The 22,248-nt window shown below is 43.1% G+C and overlaps 1 protein-coding gene across 12 annotated transcripts in view; it reads left to right on the top strand.

Moving 5' to 3' along the window:
* The window catches only part of PALLD (palladin, cytoskeletal associated protein), a 283,256-nt gene that overhangs the window by 235,357 nt on the left and 25,651 nt on the right, over window positions 1-22,248 (top strand). For 7 of the 12 annotated variants that reach the window (XM_053585972.1, XM_053585961.1, XM_053586013.1 and 4 more), the window contains one exon: window positions 10,493-11,029. The exons of 4 other annotated variants lie outside the window; for them this stretch is intronic. In XM_053585972.1, the coding sequence (XP_053441947.1) occupies window positions 10,493-11,029 (537 nt within the window). Of the gene's footprint in view, window positions 1-10,492; window positions 11,030-11,092; window positions 11,415-22,248 lie in introns of those variants that run through there. One more of the 12 variants, XM_053586032.1, reaches the window with a different exon arrangement.

Below are 22,248 nucleotides of genomic sequence, written 5' to 3'. Positions count from 1 at the left end.
GTAAGCAGTTCCAGGACGCTTCTTCTTTTTGGTCTTTTTTTTTTTCTTTCCCTTGCTGTGAATGCCTTTTGGCCATTTCATTAACAAATTATCTTCTCAGATATAAACTCCACTATGTATATGTAAATATTAACTTCTACATTTCTTCAATTCTACACTTCACTATGTATCTTACTGTTTTCATTCTTCCATGAAAGATTTAGAACAAAAAATGTGTTTGTGAGTGTTGTGCAAATGCACCCACAGTCCAGAAACATGTCCATCTTCTCATGTTTGTTTTATGAGTTGGAAAACTGCAAACCCGATGTATCCCTTAAACCCGATTGTGCAGTTTAAGCAGCTACGGGTACCTGTTGATTGTCACCAACTTCAGTGGTAAATATTACATAAGACGTCAGTATCCGCCCGGTAATATATGACCAACAAAGAATTCCCCACGTAGGATGAGAAAGGTACGGAACTACTTCATAGTTGACTTACATGAGTCTTGAATGCCTGCTACATAAGGGAGGGTAGCTATGGCACAGGTGTAGTCCTGTGGAATTTTGAGGCTTGCTCTTTACAGGCGACTTGTCAGTAAGCCTGGTGTCATGGTGGTGGAGCTTGTATTTCAGGAAATAAATATTAATTTAAGATGCCCATTTTCTACAGTTTTGTAGTGTGATTAACTTCTGATTTCTCTGCAGATGTGAATTTTCCCTCAAATTCAACAAGAGAGCACTAATTACAGCCAACAGAGATGGGGGAGGTTGTTTTGAAGCTCCTCCTGCAGGCTGTGAGAGGAATAGACCATTCAGTCTTTACTTGAAAGCTACTTCCAGGAGAGCAGATGAGCCCTCTTGCAACTGCACATGCTTGAGCATATTCTGGCACCAGATGGCTGCTGCCCTGATGTCTATATTTGACTTTCCTCAACCCCTGACAGCATCAAGAGATGAGCTACCCCACGGCCACCACACACTGCCACTTTGTCATACAGTGATTCAGATTTTCTTCATTTATGTGATAAATCCAGTAGGAGAAGAAGGCTACATTTTCAGTGTGCCCCTTGCAATGCTCTGGCAGACTTTCTCTTGGAGGAAAGAGGAGAAAGGAAGAGATGGTGTGTATTTTGGCATGTGACTGTTCCTGTAGTGTTTTCATTGACAAATCTGGAGACAAGTTAAGGTCCTCTTCTTTAAAGCTGAACTGAATTCTCTACTAGATTCTGAGTGTCGCAGCCCCTAGTGGCCTCTGTGGCCCTGGACTCGATCGCTGCAGGAAGGAACCAGACACGATGCGGATTAGAAGTACAAGATTGCAGGAGGTGGGCTAACCTTGCTTGCAGAATAGCCCCAGCAACCTCTGCAGTAGCCTTTATTAACACAGTACAGGACCGGTGAGGGGAGTGTTAGACAATGAATGCATGCCTAAGGATGGGCTCTTTGTGGACGAATTGCCCAAGGGTCTTTTCCCCAGCTGCAAATCATCTTGCTCAGAGGTTGTCTGGCTCTTGCCATCCTCTACACTGAGTTCTTGAGAAAGTTCAGTACAAAACCACAATGTTCCTATTTTATCAATACCAGAAGAAATGGGGGGCTCCCTTCTCTGAGGTTGGGGGGTTCTCCTGCCTCCAGATTCTCTGACCTGGCTCTCTCCCTGGCCCCCAGTCACCACCAAGAATTTAAAAGAGAAGAGGCAAACATTTCCCTTGCTAGAGCATGGTTTGTTTTTAATAACTTATGTCTGGCCTACACTGCTAACATCCCTTCTAAAAGTCCTCTAAAACATTCTTCATACTGCAAACCTATTTGAAAAGCCTAGAAAAAAAATCCAGTCTGCTGTTGGAAAAGTCAGTCTCCTTTTGTCAATTTATGATGCTGTAATTTCTAAGTCTGCCACTTCTAATTTGCCCTCCTAGTTTTAGCTCAGAAGTAGGCAAGTGTTATACAAAATATGTGCCTTTTACTGCTGCTTAGCATCCCTCCCTTTGGTGCCTGGCAGATGCAGCAGGCAAGAAGTTCTCTGAATGAACAAGTGTGGCCCCTGCATCACTGGGAGGTGCTCATCTGCCTGGCTGGCAGCATTAGCCACGTTTCCTATGGCCTCCGTTCTTGTGCCTCAGCTTGTGCCCTCTCTTCCTCCCTCTCTGTCCAGCCCGTGGGCCTCCCTGGCATGGACTATCTGCTTGAGAGGCTATGGACCCATGGCCAGGCTTACTTGTACTTTCTCCATGTCTAGAATATGTCTCTGCCCCATGTCCACATAAATTAGAAGCGACCCAAATATGTGAAAAGGGAGAGAGAGGTGAGGTAAAACCATTTGGTAAATTAATTAGGCAACTATCTGGTCTCTTACGGGTTTTTTGCATTCATTTCAAACCTGTTTCAATTGAAAGACTTACATTTTAGCACTTTAATAAGTGATCTGTCAAAAACCATTAATGCCAATCAATAGTTTAAAGGAAAATTATGGTAAGCATGTAAGTGATGTGGAGACTGTAAATAATAATGTCCTTGCAGTCACCAGATAGGCCAGGGGAGTGCTTCGAAGGTGACTGTAGTGATACTTAGCAGTGAGCTGCATAATTGCACACGAATGAGTTCATGAACTTAATTGTCTGACCTCATATCAGGAAAACCTACATATACTGGATTTAGAATATTTGTGTTTGATGTGAGAGAAACAATAGACAAACACATGGTTATCTCACTTGGACAGACTGGGCAGGGATGGTTGGATGGTCCAGGATCCTCAGACTGAAATGTTAGAATTTGGGCTCTGGTGTAAATCTTGGATAGACATGGAGGGGAATACACATTATTGACTAAGCCAAAAAAATATCTCCCAGATGTTCCCCGAGGTTCCACAGGCCTCCCCAATGAGTTGGGTCAGAAGCAGGCCTGGTGTTGACTTTTTAGGTGGGAAGCAGGGCGTAGGGTCTCCAGGGCTCATGGGGGCTAACTGCCCTGGGCATGAGGTGGCAGGAAGTGGTCCCCATTTGACCGCAGCTGCACAGGTCAAGTCACAGCTGCCTGCTCTCCACTATATATAGTAAAGAAATTACATAAGAGTGTTATTTTAAAAAAGACGACAGAGAGGAAAATGCCAGCTGAATTTTTTCCACTAAAGCTCATTTTTGACAGATGTGTTTTCTCGGCTCCCACACTTACAGTGGACTAGAGGGCAGTCCCCAGGTTGGAGGGAGGCAGCCCTGGTGCTGGCAGGACCTCAGTTTGACCCACAGTAAACAGATACACACCGTGCTCACCTTTTCTTCACTTCACTCTCCTCCCCACCTCCCATTTCCCCTGACATCTATGGAAAAAAGGACTCCTAAACAGAATGAAAATATTGTTAAAATTACTTAAACTAAATTTACAGTGTATTCAGGATAATGTTGGAATGTTCTAAATTCAGCAAGATAGGTAATTAACATAGGTCTGTCTTAAATGCTTCAGGTTACAGTTTGTGATCTTTTAAAATACAGCTTTCTCAGTGTCACGATGAAGGGAAGCCTGACAGTGAAATGAGCCCGTGAGCCTCACACATCGCCGCTGACTCATACAGAATTAAAACTGTGGTTATTTAGGGTGAAATTTCAGGCTTGGAGTTTTCCTAATAAGGAATTGTGATGTAATGTTCCTGGTGAAGCCAGGTTCTTTGTTTGCTTTATTTGCATGAGCTGAATTCCAGGGGAAGTGAGCTGAAAGGCACATGGGCTGCTCTGTGTAGCCAAACTGAGTTGGCAGCATTGGGAGGCAATTTTTTCTTTAAGTTTTGCACTCATCAGTGTACTATAAGATGTCTCTCCAGGCGTGTTGTTTTATAAGTTCTGATAAAGCATAAGTAATAGTGGTATTTAAATGTTCCCTTTGAGTCTGAAGAAAGTGTTGTAATCTAACATGGCATGTTTTCTCTGAGATGCTGGTCTCCGACTCAAAAGATAGGAACCTCATGGTAATATTAATAGCTGCATTGAAAACACTATATTAAGACATTAATTAATTAATTAATTAATAAGACTGTATTATCCCCAGGGTGGGATTTAACAAGGAAGTAGCAGCAAGTGTTAACGGAAAATGTTCCCTTAAAATAATTTAAGCAGGTTTATTCTGAGCCAAATTGGAGGAGTTTAAAATTACTTAAACTAAATTTACAGTATATTCAGGATAATGTTGGAATGTTCTAAATTCCAACATTATCCTGAATATATTGGATATTTAGGATATCCATGTAACTCTATGACCAGGAATTACATCCAAGAAGCCTTGAGCAGGTGGACTTGGGGTGGTGGTGGTGGGGCAGTTTGGTTTTACACATTTCAGGGAGACAGAAATCACAGGTGCGGGGAACAAATCAATATGTATAAGACATACATTGGTTTGGCCTGAAGAGAGGGGACATCTGGAGGGGGAGGCTTATAGGTTAATAGGTGGGTTTAAAGATTCTTTGGATGACAATTGGCTGAAACAATTAGGCTCTGTCTAATGGACCAGGAGTCAAAGGAAAGGAATGCTGATATAAGATTAGGGTCTATTAATCAGAGATGAACTACAGGACACATGCCCAGACCCAAGTGGGGACCTGCTGATGTGTTTTGCAGGGCCTTAGGCCTGTTAGTGACTCACAGAAAACATCTCTAAGGAGGGGATGGAGAATGGCAAGGCTTGTCTAATCTCCTTCCCCATAGCCAGCAACTTAGTTTTAGGGATGTCCTTGGCCAAGAAGGGGTCCGGTCAGCCAGCTGCAGGGTATCTTCTCTTGAGAGGCCATCCTCCTCTGGTGGCCTCCTAGACTTCACCACACTTAGCTGTACACAGGGTGTGTGTCTGTGACTCTGAAACGTCCATCCTCACTTGAGTGACTTTTCCCATTATTTGTTTTACATTGTAAAAAGAATAATACCATAGCTGGGTGCGGTGGCTCATGCCTGTAATCCTAGGACTCTGGGAGGCTGCGGCGGATGGATTGCTTGAGCTCACGAGTTCAGTATTAGCCTAAGCAAAAGCGAGACCCCATCTCTAGTAAAAAATAGAAAAACTGAGGCAAGAGGATCGCTTGAGCCCAAGAGTTGGAGGTTGCTGTGAGCTATGACACCATGCCCTCTACCCAGGGCAACAGCTTGAGACTCTTGTCTCAAAAAAAAATTAAAAAGAAGAAGAATAAGAACCCCATGCTGGGGTACATACTGCAGTACTTCCCTAAATGAAGGGCCACCTTCTGTATGCAGAGAGTGTTACAATGTGATTGATCCTCAGACAGAGATGTGACATGCAAAAAACTTCATTATTTACGTGTTTTGGAAAAGATAAAGTGTGGTAAAATAAGCTCAATTTTATAGCTGTACATACTATACAGTTTTCTTCTATTGGAAAGCATTTTAAGATTTTGGAACATTTTTATTGTATTTGGAAACAGTTATGAATGCCATATTATGGAAAGCCCCATCTGACAGAATGCCAGAGGAGTGACTTTTTTTTTCTTTTTTTGAGACAGAGTCTCACTTTGTCACCCTTGGTATAGAATGTTATGGTGTCACAGCTCACAGCAACCTCAAATTCTTGGGCTTAAGCAATTCTCTTGCCTCAGCCTCCCTAGTGGCTGGGAATACAGGCACCTGCCACAATACCCGGCTATTTTTAGAGATGAGGTCTCACTCTGCCTCAGGCTGGTCTCAAACCTGTGAGCTCAGGCAATCCACCTGCCTTAGCCTCCCAGACTGCCAGAATTACAGGTGTGAGCCACTGTACCCGGCAGGAGGAGTGACTCTTGCCCGTCACAGTTACATATGACCATGTCAGAAACTTCATGTGGCTATGACCAGTTTCTCCGACTTTTTCCTTAAGAGTAATTACATTAAGTAATTAGGTTGTTTCAGCTAAAAATTATTCTAGTAGTTTTAGTCGTTTCTCAGGGAGGGAAGCTCATTTATTACCATTCTTCCCAAGACATTTGGATGGGCCTCACTGCTAGATGGGCAAGATCCTCCTCTTGAGGGAGAGCAAGCAGCAGGGTCAGTGCTGCAGCTCTTCCTATGGCCTCTAAGGAATGTCAAGGTCAGTTGGTTAGAAGCTAAGAAGGGTCAAAGCCATTTAAAATTTGTGGTTCTTTTCCACGGTCACAGTCTCTTAATTCATGCTGCCAAGCTATGTCTCTTGAGCTTGTCAAAATGCATTTTTTAGCCTTTTTAAGACTTTTTTTCCTTCTTCAGTTAAGAGGTTGGAATAGGAGTCTGGTGACCAGGCAAGGCCCAGTGTACACCACAGAGCCCCTGGCTGTGTGTCTTTTCCATGAATATTGATGCTGGCAATGGTCAGCCTTGAAGAGATGATAGATGACTGAGCATCCAGATCCGATTGTGCATTCCTGTCACTTATTTACTTTTGGAAGATAAAAATATGTAGAAAATGTTATCGGCAGCTTGTTTATTCAGAATTGTTTAGTTCTTCAGTTCTAGCCCTGTGTGCATGAGTTTTATTTAGTGACACTGTCTCAGGAGTAACAGATGGATGAGTAAGTAATATTAGCAATATTCAGAGGTACAGTCTTGAAAGATGAGATTAGATAGTGGATTTTATGGCATGGAGGAGCTTTAAGAAGTATCTGAAGGGAACTATTTAAAAATATTCCTACTTTCTGATATGAAGGTCAGAGAATGATCTAGTTCAAGCCACACAAGTAATTGGTAGCATAGTCACTTCTGCCAAGGAAGGCCCTAAGGGGCCCAAGAGCAGGGGTTGCTGTAAAGGGCTGTCTGTGATTTTAGAAACAAAACTGTTTGTAAGAATTAGATTCTAATTGTTTGGGGCATTATTCTTTTGTTCCCCTACAAACATCTTGTTCAAGGAGGACAGTGAAGGACAGAACTCTTAAGTATGTGGGAATGTCTGTGTCACAAAACCCCACGTAGTACTTACCATTAGAGGTGACTGAAGGACAGAATGTATGCAGGACGTCTGTGTCATGGTAGCACTTATTGCTAAAGGTGACATGTCTGTCAATTCTTCCCCCAAATTCGGATTCACATTTTACTTGCAAAATGCAAATGCGAACCGTCATCAATCCATGTCACCCTCCTGCTCCTATACTGTGTATTTTGGACAGAGTATGTAACTGTGGTGGTAATGATGATGATGTTTAGTTAGTAGAGATAGAGTATTCAACAGCTCCGCAGCATAATGAATGCTGGTAATGACGTCTAAATCCTGTTCTTCCCTGCAACCTCAAGCCACTTATTTTGTGCATTTGTGCCTCAATTCTGTCATCTGTAAAATGCAGATTAAGATTAGTTTATATGGATAAAGCTCCTAAGGTAGTGTTTGGTGTGTAGTAGGTGCTTGACAGTAGTTAGCACTGCTGGGGCTGGTGGGACAATTAGTTGTGGCAATGTAATGATGGATCAAATCCTTTGGTGCCCGACCCCTGGTGGCTTTAAACACAGGGGACGTGTGAGTTGATGCCCTCTCAGACATCCAGGATATTTAATTGCTGTCCAAGACAATAGCACTGTCTTCTTTTACAGTGTGACCTTAAGATATAAACATCTGTAATTTTGTATGTTTTGAGAGTAATTCTAACTACTTATTAATTTTTTGAATGTGCATGGTTAAAAATATTCAAACAATATAGGTTATAAAATGCAGACACTGGCTCAGTGCCTGTAGCTCAGCAGCTAGGACACCAGCCACATACACCAGAGCTGGTGGGTTCAAACCCAGCCCGGGGCCTGCCAAGCAACACAACAACTACAACAAAAAAATAGCCAGGCATTGTAGCTGGCGCCTATAGTCCCAGCTACTTGGCAGGCTGAGACAGGAGAATTGCTTAAGCCCAAGAGTTTGAGGTTGATGTGAGCTGTGATGCTACTGTGCTCTACTGAGAGCAACGTAGTGAGACTCTGTCTCAAAAATAAATAAATAAATAAAATAAAATGCAGACACTATCAGAGCCTGTCCTTTGTCTTATGCTCTTCTGATGGGGCTTTAAACCACTGTGGGCCACAGCCCCACAGCCCTCATGGAACCAGAATGACCATTTATCCCACAGAGAACCAGATATCCACAGACCTCCTAGATGAGAATTCTCTGTATCTGGGGTGACCAGCATCAGAGGTCGACATTCGAGGAACTGACCCCAGGTACTGCCCGTTGGCAGAGCACCATTGCCATTCCCCACTGCCCAAGTACTAGTTGCTTGTGATACAGCAGACCTGTCTCCCTTAGCTAATCCAGAGAGGTTCCCAGGAGGATCACAGATGGGGCAGTAATGGGCCACCCTTCTCATAGTACATGGAATGATTTCAAGTAGAGATCAACTTTATGTATTAAGACATACACAGCTACTGTTTTTCTGGAGTGGAGCCAGATGTGGCTCTTAATCCTAAGTGTAAAGGACAAAACTTTCTAAAAAAGACTGGAGTCATATGCAGACTTCACTCAGGTCACGTCATGTCACTTTTGAACCTGCTTGAGTAATTAATCATGTTCAGTTCTGGCTTTGTTTGGAAAATGAGTGGAGTTTGTGAAAGACTCAAATTGAATTAAAGATCAAAGAATGAAGCTTTGTAAAGAAACCTGTGTCATTTTGCATATTGTGTATATGTTAAATACATCTGTACACGTTCCCAAGCAGTGGTCAATTTTAATTTTGTTTTAACATTCTCTTGTCTATTGTACTTTGTAGATGACTATAAAGAGATGACTAAATTGGAAAATAAATTGAGTTCTAGGCTCAGCACTTGTAGCTCAGCGGCTAAGGCGCCAGCCACATATACCAAAGCTGGAGGGTTTGAATCCAGCCTGGGCCTGCCAAACAACAATGACAACGACAACCAAAAAATAGCCAGGCATTGTGGTAGACGCCTGTAGTCCCAGATACTTGGGAGGCTGAGGCAAGAGAATTGCTTAAGCCCAAGAGTTTGAGGTTGCTGTGAGCTATGACACCATGGCACTGTACCTAGAGTGACATAGCGAGACTCTGTCTCAAAAAAAAAAAAGATAGAGTTCTAAACCTCTCCTTGTCAAATCTAAATCTTTGCCCCATCTAACTATCTATAAAAATTTATTCTTGTTAAAAGCTTTTGTGTAAACATTGGGGGTGGAGAATTACTGATTTTCTGTAATGTGTGAGGAGTTAGTAAGCACATATTTCTTCCTGAGCTTCCTGACCTTCTCATCTTTGTACCATTTCACCCTAAAAAAAAAAAAAAATCAAGTTTGAAGTCTGATATTCTTCAAACCTTGACTAAGGTGTCGTGGGTTCTGCCCATAATCCTTGCACTTTTGGGAGGTGGACGCAGGCAGATGGCTTGAGACAGTCTGGGCAACACAGTAAGATCCTGGGCTCTATAAAAAAAATATTAAAAAAACAAGCATGTGTGATGACACTTGAATAATCCTGTCTCTACAAAAAAAGAAAAATAAATAAAAATAACTTCATAAGAACCCAGGAAATAAAATTGTGCGTTTCATCACATCAGAATCCAGCTGTCAAATCCATTTTAACTCCAGTGGTTAAAAAATTATCATTTGCACAGAAATCAAGTCAGACACTTTAAGGTTCAAAATAGTGTGTTTCTGTTCTCCCCTCCCTGCCCCACCAGTCCTCACATGTTCTGTTGCTCACCCTGCACTGAAGTACTGAAAATTAATTTGCTATTGCTTATTGAAAACCTTGTGTTAAAGGTCAATGTCACTTGTTGGCGTGTGTTTGAGGTACAGCACACAGCATTCATGTGTATATATATTAGGCTTACTATATAAGCCTAATGGCTTATATAAATAATTGGCAATTCAGGGTTTACTACTAAAATTTTGCATAGAATAAACACTTTTTAGGGCACAAATGTAGAGATGAAAGTAGACCTTTTAAAAGACATCGGTGTGCAGTATTTACCAAATATAGAATTGAGAGTACTGAAGTCAGAAATTGGACTAATCTAAATCTGCCAAAAATAACTTCAGTCAAGTGCTGTTTTTCTTTTAATTTTCTCATTCTGATAGAATTCTTTTTCCAAAAATTGGCTACAAATGAAAGAACTGAGAATTCACATTGGAAAGTTTTTTCTTCATACTTCTGGTTCTGCTAAAATAAAACATAGCTCCTAGTAGTCATACAAAATTTCCATCATGATATGTAAACTGGTTTGTATCATCTTCAGTAAAATGTAAATCAGATACTGAGTTTACTATTTTGCCTAATCAGTTTACTATTTTGCCCAAAATTAACCTGTGATCTCATAACTTGCCCTGGTATACTTGGGCCGGCCCAATGGGTCGTGGTCACAGAATTTCATCTTCGGGCTCATGAATTGCGCTGGTATACTTTGCTGCACAACAGGTGGCAGTCACAGAATTAATCTGTGGGCTCTTGACTTGCCCTGGTGTACTCAGGCCAGCCCAACAGGTCATGGTCACAGACAGCCTCCCCACCCAGAGTGGCCCTTCTTGTTCTTCCTCCCCTTCTCCCTCCCAGGTATCACCATTCTCTGTCTCTCTTTCTCTTTCCCCAGGGACCCTCTGAAGCTCCAGCAGCTACAGGCCCAGATCCGCCTAGATCAGGAGGCCTCCACCCCATACCTGCCAGAGCCCATGAGCGCACTGGCCTCACACCGCACCCCAGCCATGCAGCCCGCGGGCGCCTTCAACTACGCACGCCCCAAGCAGTTCATTGTGGCCCAGAGCCTGGGGTCCCCCGCTGGCCCTGGGTCCCCAGCCTCCAGCCCAGGCTCCTCCAGCCTCCCATCACCGCTGTCCCCGCAGCCCCGGCCCTTTGGCCGTGCGCCAGAGTCGCCCTGGAGCCCGCGGGGCCCAACCCCATCGCCTCCACCGCCGCCGCCCCCAGCCCTCAGCCCCACTGCTGCCTTCCCAGGGCCTGATGTGTTCCCACCACCACCACCCCCATTGCCCGGCCCTGGCCTGGCCCTGCACGGAGCTCCACATGATGCCCGGCCCAGCCCGACACCTGCCGCCCTCCTGCGTGCCCTGCTGCCCATGCCACCACCACCCTCAGTCAATGCCTTGGGGCTGCCCAGGGCCGTCACCCCCGCGTGAGTGACCCTGACCCTTACTCAACCTGCACAGGGTCCCCTCAGGGTCCACAACTGGGAAATAGGCCCTTGGGCCTGCAAACCCAGAGGACCTTTGGACACTTTAGCATTTTCTAACCTCCATCTCTTAGATTTTGATGACAGCAGATTCACCAATATTGGGATCTCAGAATCCGCCCTTTAATGAGCCCCCACTGACCAGTTTATGTCACTGCCTCTGATGCGACATTCCAAAGAGGTATCCTCCTCCCCTCCAGGGGTCTGACTGGGGTCTTCCTGTCACTAAAAGGAGGTTTGAATCCCTATTTGTCTGATTTCCAAAATCCATGCTCTTACCACCAAAACATGAATCTTACCACAGCAGAATACCATGGAGTGGAGGAAGGTAAGTTTTGTGTAAATAATCTGTCCTGATTAGTTCTCACATACAATTTGATCGAAGATTTGGATCTTCAGAGGAGCTGGATGGTCATGCCTTTTATCATCTTGAGTAGAAATAGTGGCTTATTCTGATCTCTGACTTGGAAACTCTTCAGAAGATAAGCAGTTCTAAGGGCTTCCACCTGTTCCCTGTCCCCAAGCAATCACAGTTACTCATTTTATAGACTCATATTCTGTAATCATGACCACAAGAGTCCACTAGTTCCTGCCATTTCTTAAAAACTAACAAGGAGTCGGGAGGGGCCTGCTCATTTTGTGGCTATGGAAGATGTACCCCAAGACACTTAAGTGCTGTGACATCAAAAGTGAGTGGCAACACCAGCCTGCAGGTTTTTAGGTTGGAGCCAGCCCAATAAGCCATCATTATGTGGTGACACTTACTCTTCAAGGAATTTTCCTGTTGCTAAGTCACACAAACTTGTAGAATTCATTCTTTGATACATGTCTCTTTTGAAACTTTCTTTTCCCCAGCATACTGTGGGACCAGGAATTAAAAACTAAAATGTTGCTATTTATCCATCAAAACAATCCAAATAATTTGCCAAAGATTGAGCATCCCTGTCAGTTCTTCCAGGACTGAAGGGCATTCTCCAACTTGAAAATATTGTCAAATTTGTATTTTCAAGTCCACTTACAAGTATTATTTCCTTAGCTAAATGGTCTTGCCTTAGATGTAGAGGCAGAGTCCCAAAAAGTAGGACTCAGTGAAGTAGAAATTCATTAGATTTTTTCACAATTGTTTTTATTAAATTATAACTGTATACATTAATGCATTTATGAGGTTTAATGTGCTTATTTCATATACAATTTGGAATGCTTACATCAAACTGGTTAACATAGCCTTCACCTCATTTACTTGTGTTAAGACATTTATACTCTACACTTAATAGATTTGACTGCACCCTTGAAATATGCACCATAGCTGTGGTCTCACCAATTACCCTCCCTCCCTCCAACCTCCCTCCTCCCTCTTCCCTCCATCCAACCTCCCCCCTCCCCTCTGTTCCCCCTCCTCTTCCCTCCTTCATCCTGGGCTATAGTTGTGTTTTATCTTTCATATGAAAGTGTGGGAGATTATATATTGGTTTCATAATAGTACTGAGTACATTGGATACTTTTTCTTCCATTCTTAAGAAGAATATGGTCCAGCTCTATCCATGTAAACATTAAAGAGGTAAAGTCTCCATCTTTTTTAAGGCTGCATAATATTCCATGGTGTACATACACCACACTTTATTAATCCATTCGTGGGTCGATGGGCACTTGAGTTTCTTCCAGGACTTGGCAACTATGAATTGGGCTGCAATAAACATTCTGGTGTGAATATCTTTGTTGTAAAGTGATTTTTGGTCTTCTGGATATACACTTCGTAGAGGAATTGCAGGATGAAATGGTAGGTCTACTTTTAGGTCCCTAAGTGTTCTCCAAACTTCTTTCCAAAAGGAATGTATTAGCTTGCATTCCCATCAGCCTTACAGAAGTGTTCTCTTTTCTCCACATCCACATCAACATCTGTAGTTATTAATAAGTTAGAGTTCTCTATGGATTCTGGTTATCGAACCTTTGTCAGAAACATAACCTGCAAATATCTTCTCCCATTCTGAGGGCTGTCTGCTTGCTTTACTTACTGTGTTCCTGGCTGTGCAGAAGCTTTTTAGTTTGATCAGATCCCAGTAATGTATTTTTGGTGTTGCTTCAATTGCCCAGGGGGTCCTCCTCATAAAGTATTCTCCCAGCCCAATTTCTTCAAGTGTTTTTCCTGCACTCTCTCCAAGTATCTTTATATTTCGTGTCTTAAGTTTAAATCTTTTATCCAGTGAGGGTCAATTGTTGTTAATGGTGAAAGGTGTGGGTCCAGTTTTAGTCTTATACAAGTCGCCAGTGAATTTACCCAGCACCATTTGTTAAATAGGGAATCTTTCCCCCAATTTATGTTTTTGATAGGCTTATCAAAGATCAAATGAGGAGAAGTGTCTGGGTTCATCTTTCGTTTCTCTAGTCTGTTCCATACTACCTCTATTTTTATGCCAGTACCATGCTGTTTTGATCACTATAGAATTATAGTATTGTCTTAAGTCTGGTAGCACGATTCCTCCTGATTTGTTTTTATTTCTGAGTAATGTCTTGACTATTCCCAGGTTTTTTTCTGATTCCATACAAAACGAAGTACTATTTTTTCCATATCAAAGTATGACAGTGGTGCTTTAATAGGGACTGTATTAAATTTGTATATTGCTTTGGGTAGTATGGACATTTTAACAATGTTGATTCTTCTCAGCCATGAGCATGGTATGTTTTTCCATTTGTTAATATCTTCAGCTATTTCTTTTCTCGGAGTTTCATAGTTCTCATTATAGAGATCCTTCATGTCCTTTGTTAGGTAAATTCTCAAATATTTCATCTTCTTTGGCACTACTGTAAAAGAAATAGAGTCCTTGACTGTTTTGTCAGCTTGACTACTGTTGGTATATGTGAAAGCTACTGATTTGTGAGTATTGATTTTGTATCCTGAGACGCTGCTACATTCCTTGATCACTTCTAAGAGTTTTATAGTTGAGTCCCTGGGGTTTTCCAGGTATAAAATCATACTATCTGCAGTGAGAGTTTGATCTTTGACCCTGTCTGGATACCCTTGATCACTTTCTCTTGCCTGATTGTGATGGCTAAATCTTCCATTATAAAGTTAAATAGCAGGGGAGACAATGGGCATCCTCGCCTAGTTCCTGATCTGAATGAAAATGGTTTCAGTTTTACTACACTCAATATGATACTGGCTGTGAGTTTGCTGTAGATGGCCTCTGTCAGTTTAAGAAATGTCCCTTCTGGGCAGCGCCTGTGGCTCAGCAAGTAGGGTGCTGGCCCCATATGCCGAGGGTGGCGGGTTCAAACCCGGCCCCGGCCAAACTGCAACAAAAAAATAGCCGGGCTTTGTGGCGGGCGCCTGTAGTCCCAGCTGCTCGGGAGGCTGAGGCAAGAGAATCGCGTAAGCCCAAGAGTTAGAGGTTGCTGTGAGCCGTGTGACGCCACGGCACTCTACCCGAGGGCGGTACAGTGAGACTCTGTCTCTACAAAAAAAAAAAAAGAAATGTCCCTTCTATACCTATTTTCTTAAGTGTTCTGATCATGAAAGGATGCTGGATATTATCGCAAGCTTTTTCTGCATCAATTGAGAGAATCATATGGTCTTTTCTTTTTATTTTGTTTATGTGATGTATTAGATTTACGTATGTTGAACCAACCTTGCACCAACTTGGTCATGGTATATAATTTGTTTGATGTGTTGCTGGATTCTGTTTGCTAGGATCTTATTGAATATTTTTGCATCTATACTCATTTAAAGATACTGGTCTATAATTTTCTTTCTTTGTCAGGTCTTTTCCTGGTTTGGGGATCAGGGTAATATTTGCTTCGTAGAATGTGTTGGGAAGTATTCCTTCTTTTTCTATGTTTTGGAAAAGGTTATGTAATGTAAGTGCTATTTCTTCTAGAATTCTGATGTAAAACCATCTGGACCTGGACTTTTCTTTTTTTGGAGATTGTGTATAGTTAATGCTATTTCAGTACGTGATAAAGGTTTTTTGAACATTTCCAATTCTTTCTGGCTGAGTTTAGGAAGGTGGTGTGCTTCTAGGTATTGGTGTATTTCCTCCAGATTTTCATATTTATGAGAATAGAATTTTTTGTAGTATTCATTAAGGACTTTTTAATTTCTGAGGTGTCGTTATTTCACCTCTGTCATTTCTGATTAATGATATTAGGGATGCTACTTTTCTGTTTCTGTTTAGGTTAGCCAAAAGTTTATCAATTTTGTTAATCTTTTAATCTTTTTGAAAAACCAACTTTTTGATTCGTTGATCTTTTGAATGATTCCTTTGTTTTCAATTTCACTTAATTCTGCTCTAATTTTGGTTCTTTTCTTCTGCTGAGTTTGGGAGTTGGAATGTTCTTCCTTTTCCAGTTGCTTGAGATGGCCCATTAAGTTGTTGACTTCCTCTCTTTCCGTTCTCTTGAGGAAGGCTTGCACTGCTATAAATTTCCCTTTGCAGTATCCCATAGGTTCTGATAATTCGTGTCTTCATTGTCATTTTCTTCCAAAAACTTGGTAATTTCCTTCTTAATCTCATCTATCACCCAGCTATCATTCAGCATAAGATTAGTTTCCATGTCTTTGTTTGAGTATGAAAATTCCTGTTGTTGAGTTCAACTTTTGTTCCATGGTGGTCCAAGAAAATACAAGGAGTAATTTCTATTATTTTAAATTTGCTGCGGTTAGACTTGTGACCTAAGATGTGATCAGTTTTGGAGAATGTTCCATGGGTTGATGAGAAGAATGTGTATTCAGTTTTGTTAGGATGAAATGTTCTGTAGATATCTGTTAAGTCCATTTGTTGTAGGGTCAAGTTTAAGTCCAATATTTGTTTACTTTATTCTTTATCCAACACTGACAAAGGGGTGTTAAAATCTCTGACTATTATGGTATAGGAAGATATCAAATTGTTTATGACTGTTAGGGTCTCCTTTGTAAATTGAAGAGCATTCAGGTTGGGCACATAAATGTTAATAATTGAAATCTTTTCACGTTGAATGTTTCCCCTTGATAAATATGTAATGACCATCCTTATCTTTCCTTACCTTTGTTGGTTTAAAGCCTATTGTATCTGCAAATAAAATTGCAACCCCTGCTTTTTTCTGATTTCTGTTTGCCTGAGTTATAGAGGTCCATCCCTTCACCCTGAGTCTATTTTTATCCTTTAAGATGAGATTTTTGTATGCAGCAGATATCTCGTCTGAGTTTATGAGGTATAGTCAGCCAAACTGTGCCTCTTTAGATGACAATTTAAGCCATTCACATTAATTGAGAGAATTGATAAGCCTGGTAGTGTTTTGGGTGTCAAGTATTTTGAATGTCCAGTGGACATTTTTAATCCTTTCACCATTGTGGAAGTTGGGTTTTGTTCAAAAATTTTGAGTGAGTCTACTTTGGTCGTAGAGCATTATGCTGGTCATTGTGGAGGATAGATCTGAGAATATCCTGGAGATCTGGTTTACTTATGGCAAATTTCTTCAACACTGTGTATGTCAAAATATTTGATTTCTCCTTCACAAATGAAACTCAATTTAGCTGGGTACAGGATCCTGGGGTGAAAGTTCTTTTGTTTTAGGAGACTGAAGGTCGATGATCATCCTCTTCTGGCTTGAAAAGTTTCAGCTGAGAGATCTGCAGTCATTCTAATATTCTTCCCCTTGTAGGTTATGATTTTCTTACATCTGGCTGCTTGCAGAATTTTCTCCTTCCTATTAACTTTGACAGAGTTAATTACAGTGTATCTAGGAGATGCTTTATTTGGATTGAGTCATGCTGGGGTTCTGAAACTGTTGTCTGAATTTCTGTATCTCTTGCCATGCTTGGCTCCTCCATTATATCTTGGAGTAGAGCATCAATGCCTTTAGGACCATCTTCTTCTCCTCTAGGAATTTGCTCTTTTGGAGTGGTCCCAGAATTCTCTCAGGGAATGATCCATTTTTGCTCTCCACTTCTCTGCCTCCTGGAGCATTTGGGAGCGTTCAAAAGCTTTGTCTTAAATGTCAGAGATTCTTTCTTCTGCCTGTTTCCTTCTGTTTCTGAGGGATTCTACTGTATTTCTGAGTTCTTTGATGGCTACAATTTCTTGCGTCATTGTGTCTAAATCTTTGGAAATTTTGTCTTTGAATTCATTGATTTCTTAGGAGTTTTGAATTACGCCTTGAATTTCTAATTCCAACTCCATTCTATTAATCTTATTTGCCATCCAGATTCTGAACTCGATTTCTGACATCTCAGCCATTTGTTTATGAATGGCATCTCGTTTTTTGTCTCCTTTGTCATTCCTTGGGGGAGTTGATCTACTCTGATTTTTCATGTTGCCAGAGTTTTTCCTCTGATTCTGCCCCATGATTATTTTTCAGAAGTAAGGTGAAATTGGATTGAGGGCTCCTGGAGTTATAATTTACCAGCCCTTTACCTAAGAGCTGGGACTGGTGACTGTGGCTTTTCCCCTACAGCTATATAAAGGTCCCGTTCAGTACTGTAGCCTGAGACTCTAGGGACCTGCTTGGTGTGATGGGGCTAGGTGGCTCTGTCTTGTATTCAGCTAGTCTCTATCCAATTTTAGTGAATCAGTGGCTTTGGGCTGAAATCTCAGCTGTGGAGAAATACAAGCAACTAAGGCACCTCACCCCCCACGGGCAACAACTAGAAGAGGAGAATCAGACCCTCCCGCTACAACACAACCAGGGCTCAACCTTGGAGAGTCCCTGGGTTACCGGCCCAGGTCAAGAGTTCCAAACCAATTGTCCCAGTAAGGGCAATTGCTAATCAAGTGGGAGAGTTCAAAAGGTCTCCAGCAACTAGACAGCAGGGGTCCACTGGCAGCTCAAGTGTGACTTGCTCCAGTGCTCTGCCCAGCAAAAGATACAGTCCAGGGGGGCCGATGTCGCCTTCCCTGCCTTGCACCTCTGCCACGCCCAGTCACTGGTAACTCCGTGGAGTTGTGACCCAGTTCTCTCTAACGAGCAAATGTGCCAGAGATTTGTGCCTGCCAGAGTCAAAGGGACTGCCACACTGTGCCACCAGCTGGTAGGGAAGCTGAAGCCTGACTCCCTCCAGTGCTCAAAGGAAACTGAGGAGTGTTCCACCTGAGTTTGTTCCAAGCCAGAGGTTAACGATACAGCGAATGTTTTTCTCCCTCAGAGACCGCACCTTTGCCCCATCCGCATTGCTCCTCTGGTACTCGAGCAGGGCAAGGTCTGGCTCCCTCTGGCAGTCCACAGAATTGGGGAGGTGTCTCTGAAATTTGACCCCAGTGGGATTTCTGTACCATCGCTGCTGCTGTGTGGCAGGAATGCCTCTGCCCGCCACTGATAGGCACTTTCACAGAGCCAGGCCAGTCACCCTCTCCCCTGCGCCTCTACTTCTACTAGAGTCGTCGTTTCAGCGCAGCTGTGCTGCTGTAGCCCATGCAATACCCAGCCCTAGCAAGGAACCCGGACACTCCAGTCTCTACAGGGAGTGGGCTTCTAAGACCACCACGCGAGGGGTGGAAGGGTGGACTGGGAGTTCAGAATGGCAGGGAAAGGATTTGTTCAACGTTTATGCCAGAAAAAGGAATGTCCAGGGTCTCTCTGGAGAAGGAGTCCATTCCAGCTGCCAGGGATTCTCCTGTGGGGTGAGACAAGATGTCTTCTGTTCACTGCTCTCTTCTAAAGATAACACAGCAAGCCACTCTCTTGGGGGAGGGGATGGACTCTCATCCTCTTTGGGATGGGTTTTGTACCTGAAATTTGGTTCCTTGGAGTTGCAGCTTGCCACAGTAGGAATGACAGGCAGTTATCAATCTTTCTGAGCTCAGCTCTCAACCTTCAGCTTTATTGGGTTCTTTCTGGCCATTATCTGTCCCTCTGGATGGGAGCTTCTGTTGAAAGCTGGCTCTAGTTGGCTTTCTTCCCCCTCCTTCACTGGTTTTGCTAACGTCTTTAATTCCCAATATTTCTGTTTTCTTAATCATCAGTTACATAATTGCTGTTTTACTCTGTGTGTGTAGTATTGTTGTTTGAATCTGGAGAGAGGAGGTTAGAATTGCGTTCCTAAGCAGTCTGTGGAGAGAGAGTTCTGGGTGCAGAGGTCAAGGAAGGGGCAAAGGTCATATATGCCAGTGCAAAGTCACAAAGCCAGGGAGGCACAGACGGTGCCACGTGTAGCTGGTGTGCAGGAGCCGGTCTCTTGCAGTATGGAGACATCTGCACACGCAGCTCCTCATACGCTTTGCCCTTCCATGTTTACTGGGGTCGCTGGTAGACAAGGCATTACCCAGCTCAAGCTGCTGACAGACACTGATGTTAAGTCAACCAAATCTGTGAGATGGAGGAAGCAAGAACATGCCTTAGAGAGAAATCAGTTTTTACTTTTACAAAGTTAATGTAACTTGCTCCCCTCACTGCTGCTGGACTGTTAACAGCTTTCCTTGCTGAAAGGTCTATTCCTCCATGAGGTATGTGGCAGCACTAAGAACCCAGAAGGTACCCAGGCAGCGCTTCTGTCCCTGCTGGTCTCTACCAGAGGGGGCCCATGCTGAAGGGTGAGTTAGTTCAGGTTCATTCCTGAGCACCAGGCTGGCCCTGGTGTCTTTTGCCCACCATCACATTCTTAGGGTCTATGCTCACAGGGAGTGCCACATGGCCTCAGAGCTATGAGGTTTTGGACTCTTAATTGGCTTGTCTATATACAGAGGACTCTGGTTTGAAATGTTGCCCTGTGTTTGTCACAAGTGAGAGCCTAAAAATGAGTTTATATTTATAAAGGAAAATCGATAACTTTATTGTAATATTAAATTCTCTTCATATTTGAGTTCTCTGAAAAATAAAATAACCAAGGCATAGGCTATTAGCTATATCACTCAGTACTACTCGGCACCAAGCACCCCGGCCCAGTGGGTCTGAGTCTGTGCTGCCCCCAGGGGAGACATGGGACAGAACCCTCACCCAACCAGAGCACATTTGGGCCCTCCTGCTGATGTGCTAGGAAATACTTGCCTGGGACCAGGCAGAACCTTTTGTGGAAGCCTCTAAAGATACTGGACCCTAATACACCCATCCACTGAAATCCACTGACAGGAGTGTATATCATGGGAAGGGTACTTGCACAATTATTCTGTAGCTAAAATAAAAACATGGAATTTAGTGGTGGTTGAAGCTGGAAGATTTTTCCTTCCAGATGTTTGTATATATGTTTGAGATTTTTTTATCCCCAACCACGTGAATATTATTTTAAAATAGCAAGTGACTTACTGTTAAAAACAAAGCAAACAGATAAGTAATATTTTCTGTGCAGTTGGCTAAGTGTGTGCCCACTGAAGTGTGTAGTGTGGGAAGCCTGTTATGAAATGAACAGTATTAGTAAAGGTCTGCCTCTGAGTATAGTTTGGTGAAGAGTTCTGTTTTCAGTAATTTCTTGACTTTGAATAGTTTTTTTATTATTATTTTTGAACAGATCATGGGGAAGGTCATGTCTTTGTCACCAGATACCCAAATTTCTTAGCGGCTTCCATGACCCACAACCATTATACCTTAAATGCCAACACAGAATTGGTTTTTTTGTTTGTTTGTTTGTTGTTTTTTTTTTTTTTTAGAGATAGAGTCTCACTGTACCACCCTCGGGTAGAGTGCCATGAGGTCACACAGCTCACAGCAACTGGAGCTCCAACTCTTGGGCCTATGAGATTCTCCTGCCTCAGCCTCCGGAGCAGCTGGGACTACAGGCGCCCGCCACAACGCCCGGCCTTCTTTTTTTAGGTTGCAGTTTGGCCGGGGCTGGGTTTGAACCCGCCACCCTCGGCATATGGGGCCGGCGCCCTACTCGCTGAGCCACAGGCGCCGCCCCAGAATTGGTTTTATAGGAAGACAAACCCAGTTGCCAAAATTTTGCTTCAAACATTTAAAATTTCTTTCCTTTCTTGGCCTCTCCCCTTTTCCAAACACTCCATCTTGATTTCTGCCTTTCACCTTACAAGCTAACCCTAAACCCTGTCTTCTATTTTTAATACAATCTCCAAGAGTTTTCTGAATTACATTAGTGAGACACTGAATTACATCCAGTGAGATACACTCTCTGAAAGAAAGAGGAGATTCCATGTTAAGTGTAAGAAACACCCTACTCTGTTCCTCCTTCTTGGGGTTCCCAGTGTCACTCTGCTGGCTCTGCAAATCTCATGCTAGGCCCATGCACATCGGTTCTCCCCGTCTTGTGCTCCACAGAGGTCTGTCTGAGCAGGCTGTCAGGTGTGGTCATCCCCTCACCCCAGCCTCTGCTATGTCTTTCCTCTGTCCTGTCTCCCTGCCTCTCAGTCGTCTCACCATAAAATGTCATTTTTGTAAGTAACATGACCTCATTTTATTCAACATTGTACTTCCAGCACCTAGAATAGAGTTGAGCACCAAAAGGGTGGTCGGGAAGGGTTATTTGCACATTCTCTGGAACTCTAGGAAGACTTCTTGGCATCTTTTTAAACTCCTCCTTCTTCTGTTGTGTTTTCCACAGCCAGTCTTAGGTCTGTGACTCACTTCCACGCTGGGCATTTTCTGTTCACCTAGGCCCAGTCTCACTGTGTCAGGTGCGGCTCTAGGCACCTCATATGCACAAGTTCTGTAAGGTTTTCCCTATGACCCTCTGAGACCTGGGCCATTAATACCCACATCTTACAGAGAGCAAAAGGAAGCACAATCATTATCACCCAAGTTGCATGGGTTTTAGATGTTAAGAAAAGGCTTCTCAATTTGGTGTCTGTACTGTGCTGACTCTGATCTCTTCCCTCTCCACCTGTCCATATCCTCACCTTCTTAGCCCCCTCAGTCAAGCGCACTGAGAAATGCCATCCAGGTAAGAGGACTTTCTCTGTAGTGGACAGACAAGTATTTGGCTGAGAAAACTCATCTGCTGCTCTTGTTTGATGACTTCTCCTGCCTTGACCAGTGCCCTTCTGCCCCTGCCCTTCCCATTCCTGCCAGGAGCATGACTCTCAGCATAGCCTGCTGCCTGCAGAGGCACTTGTGACGCCTTTTGTCATCAGAGGCTGCTTGTTTTCATGCAGCTGTGCAGCCAGCTCATGTTGTATGTGCTGAGGTGACAGTGGGAACATGTGTGTTCTCATTTTTGTGGGACAGAATGCTACCTGCCTTTGCCTTTACCTGCCAGATTACTTTAAAACCTAGCTCTAATTCTCAGGTATAAGCCTGTAGTCGAAAGC

The sequence above is a fragment of the Nycticebus coucang genome, chromosome 1, assembly GCF_027406575.1.
Source record: "Nycticebus coucang isolate mNycCou1 chromosome 1, mNycCou1.pri, whole genome shotgun sequence".
NCBI lineage: Eukaryota > Metazoa > Chordata > Mammalia > Primates > Lorisidae > Nycticebus > Nycticebus coucang.
The sequence above is the reverse complement of the archived record's forward strand: the minus strand, read 5'-3'. Positions and strand labels throughout refer to the sequence as shown.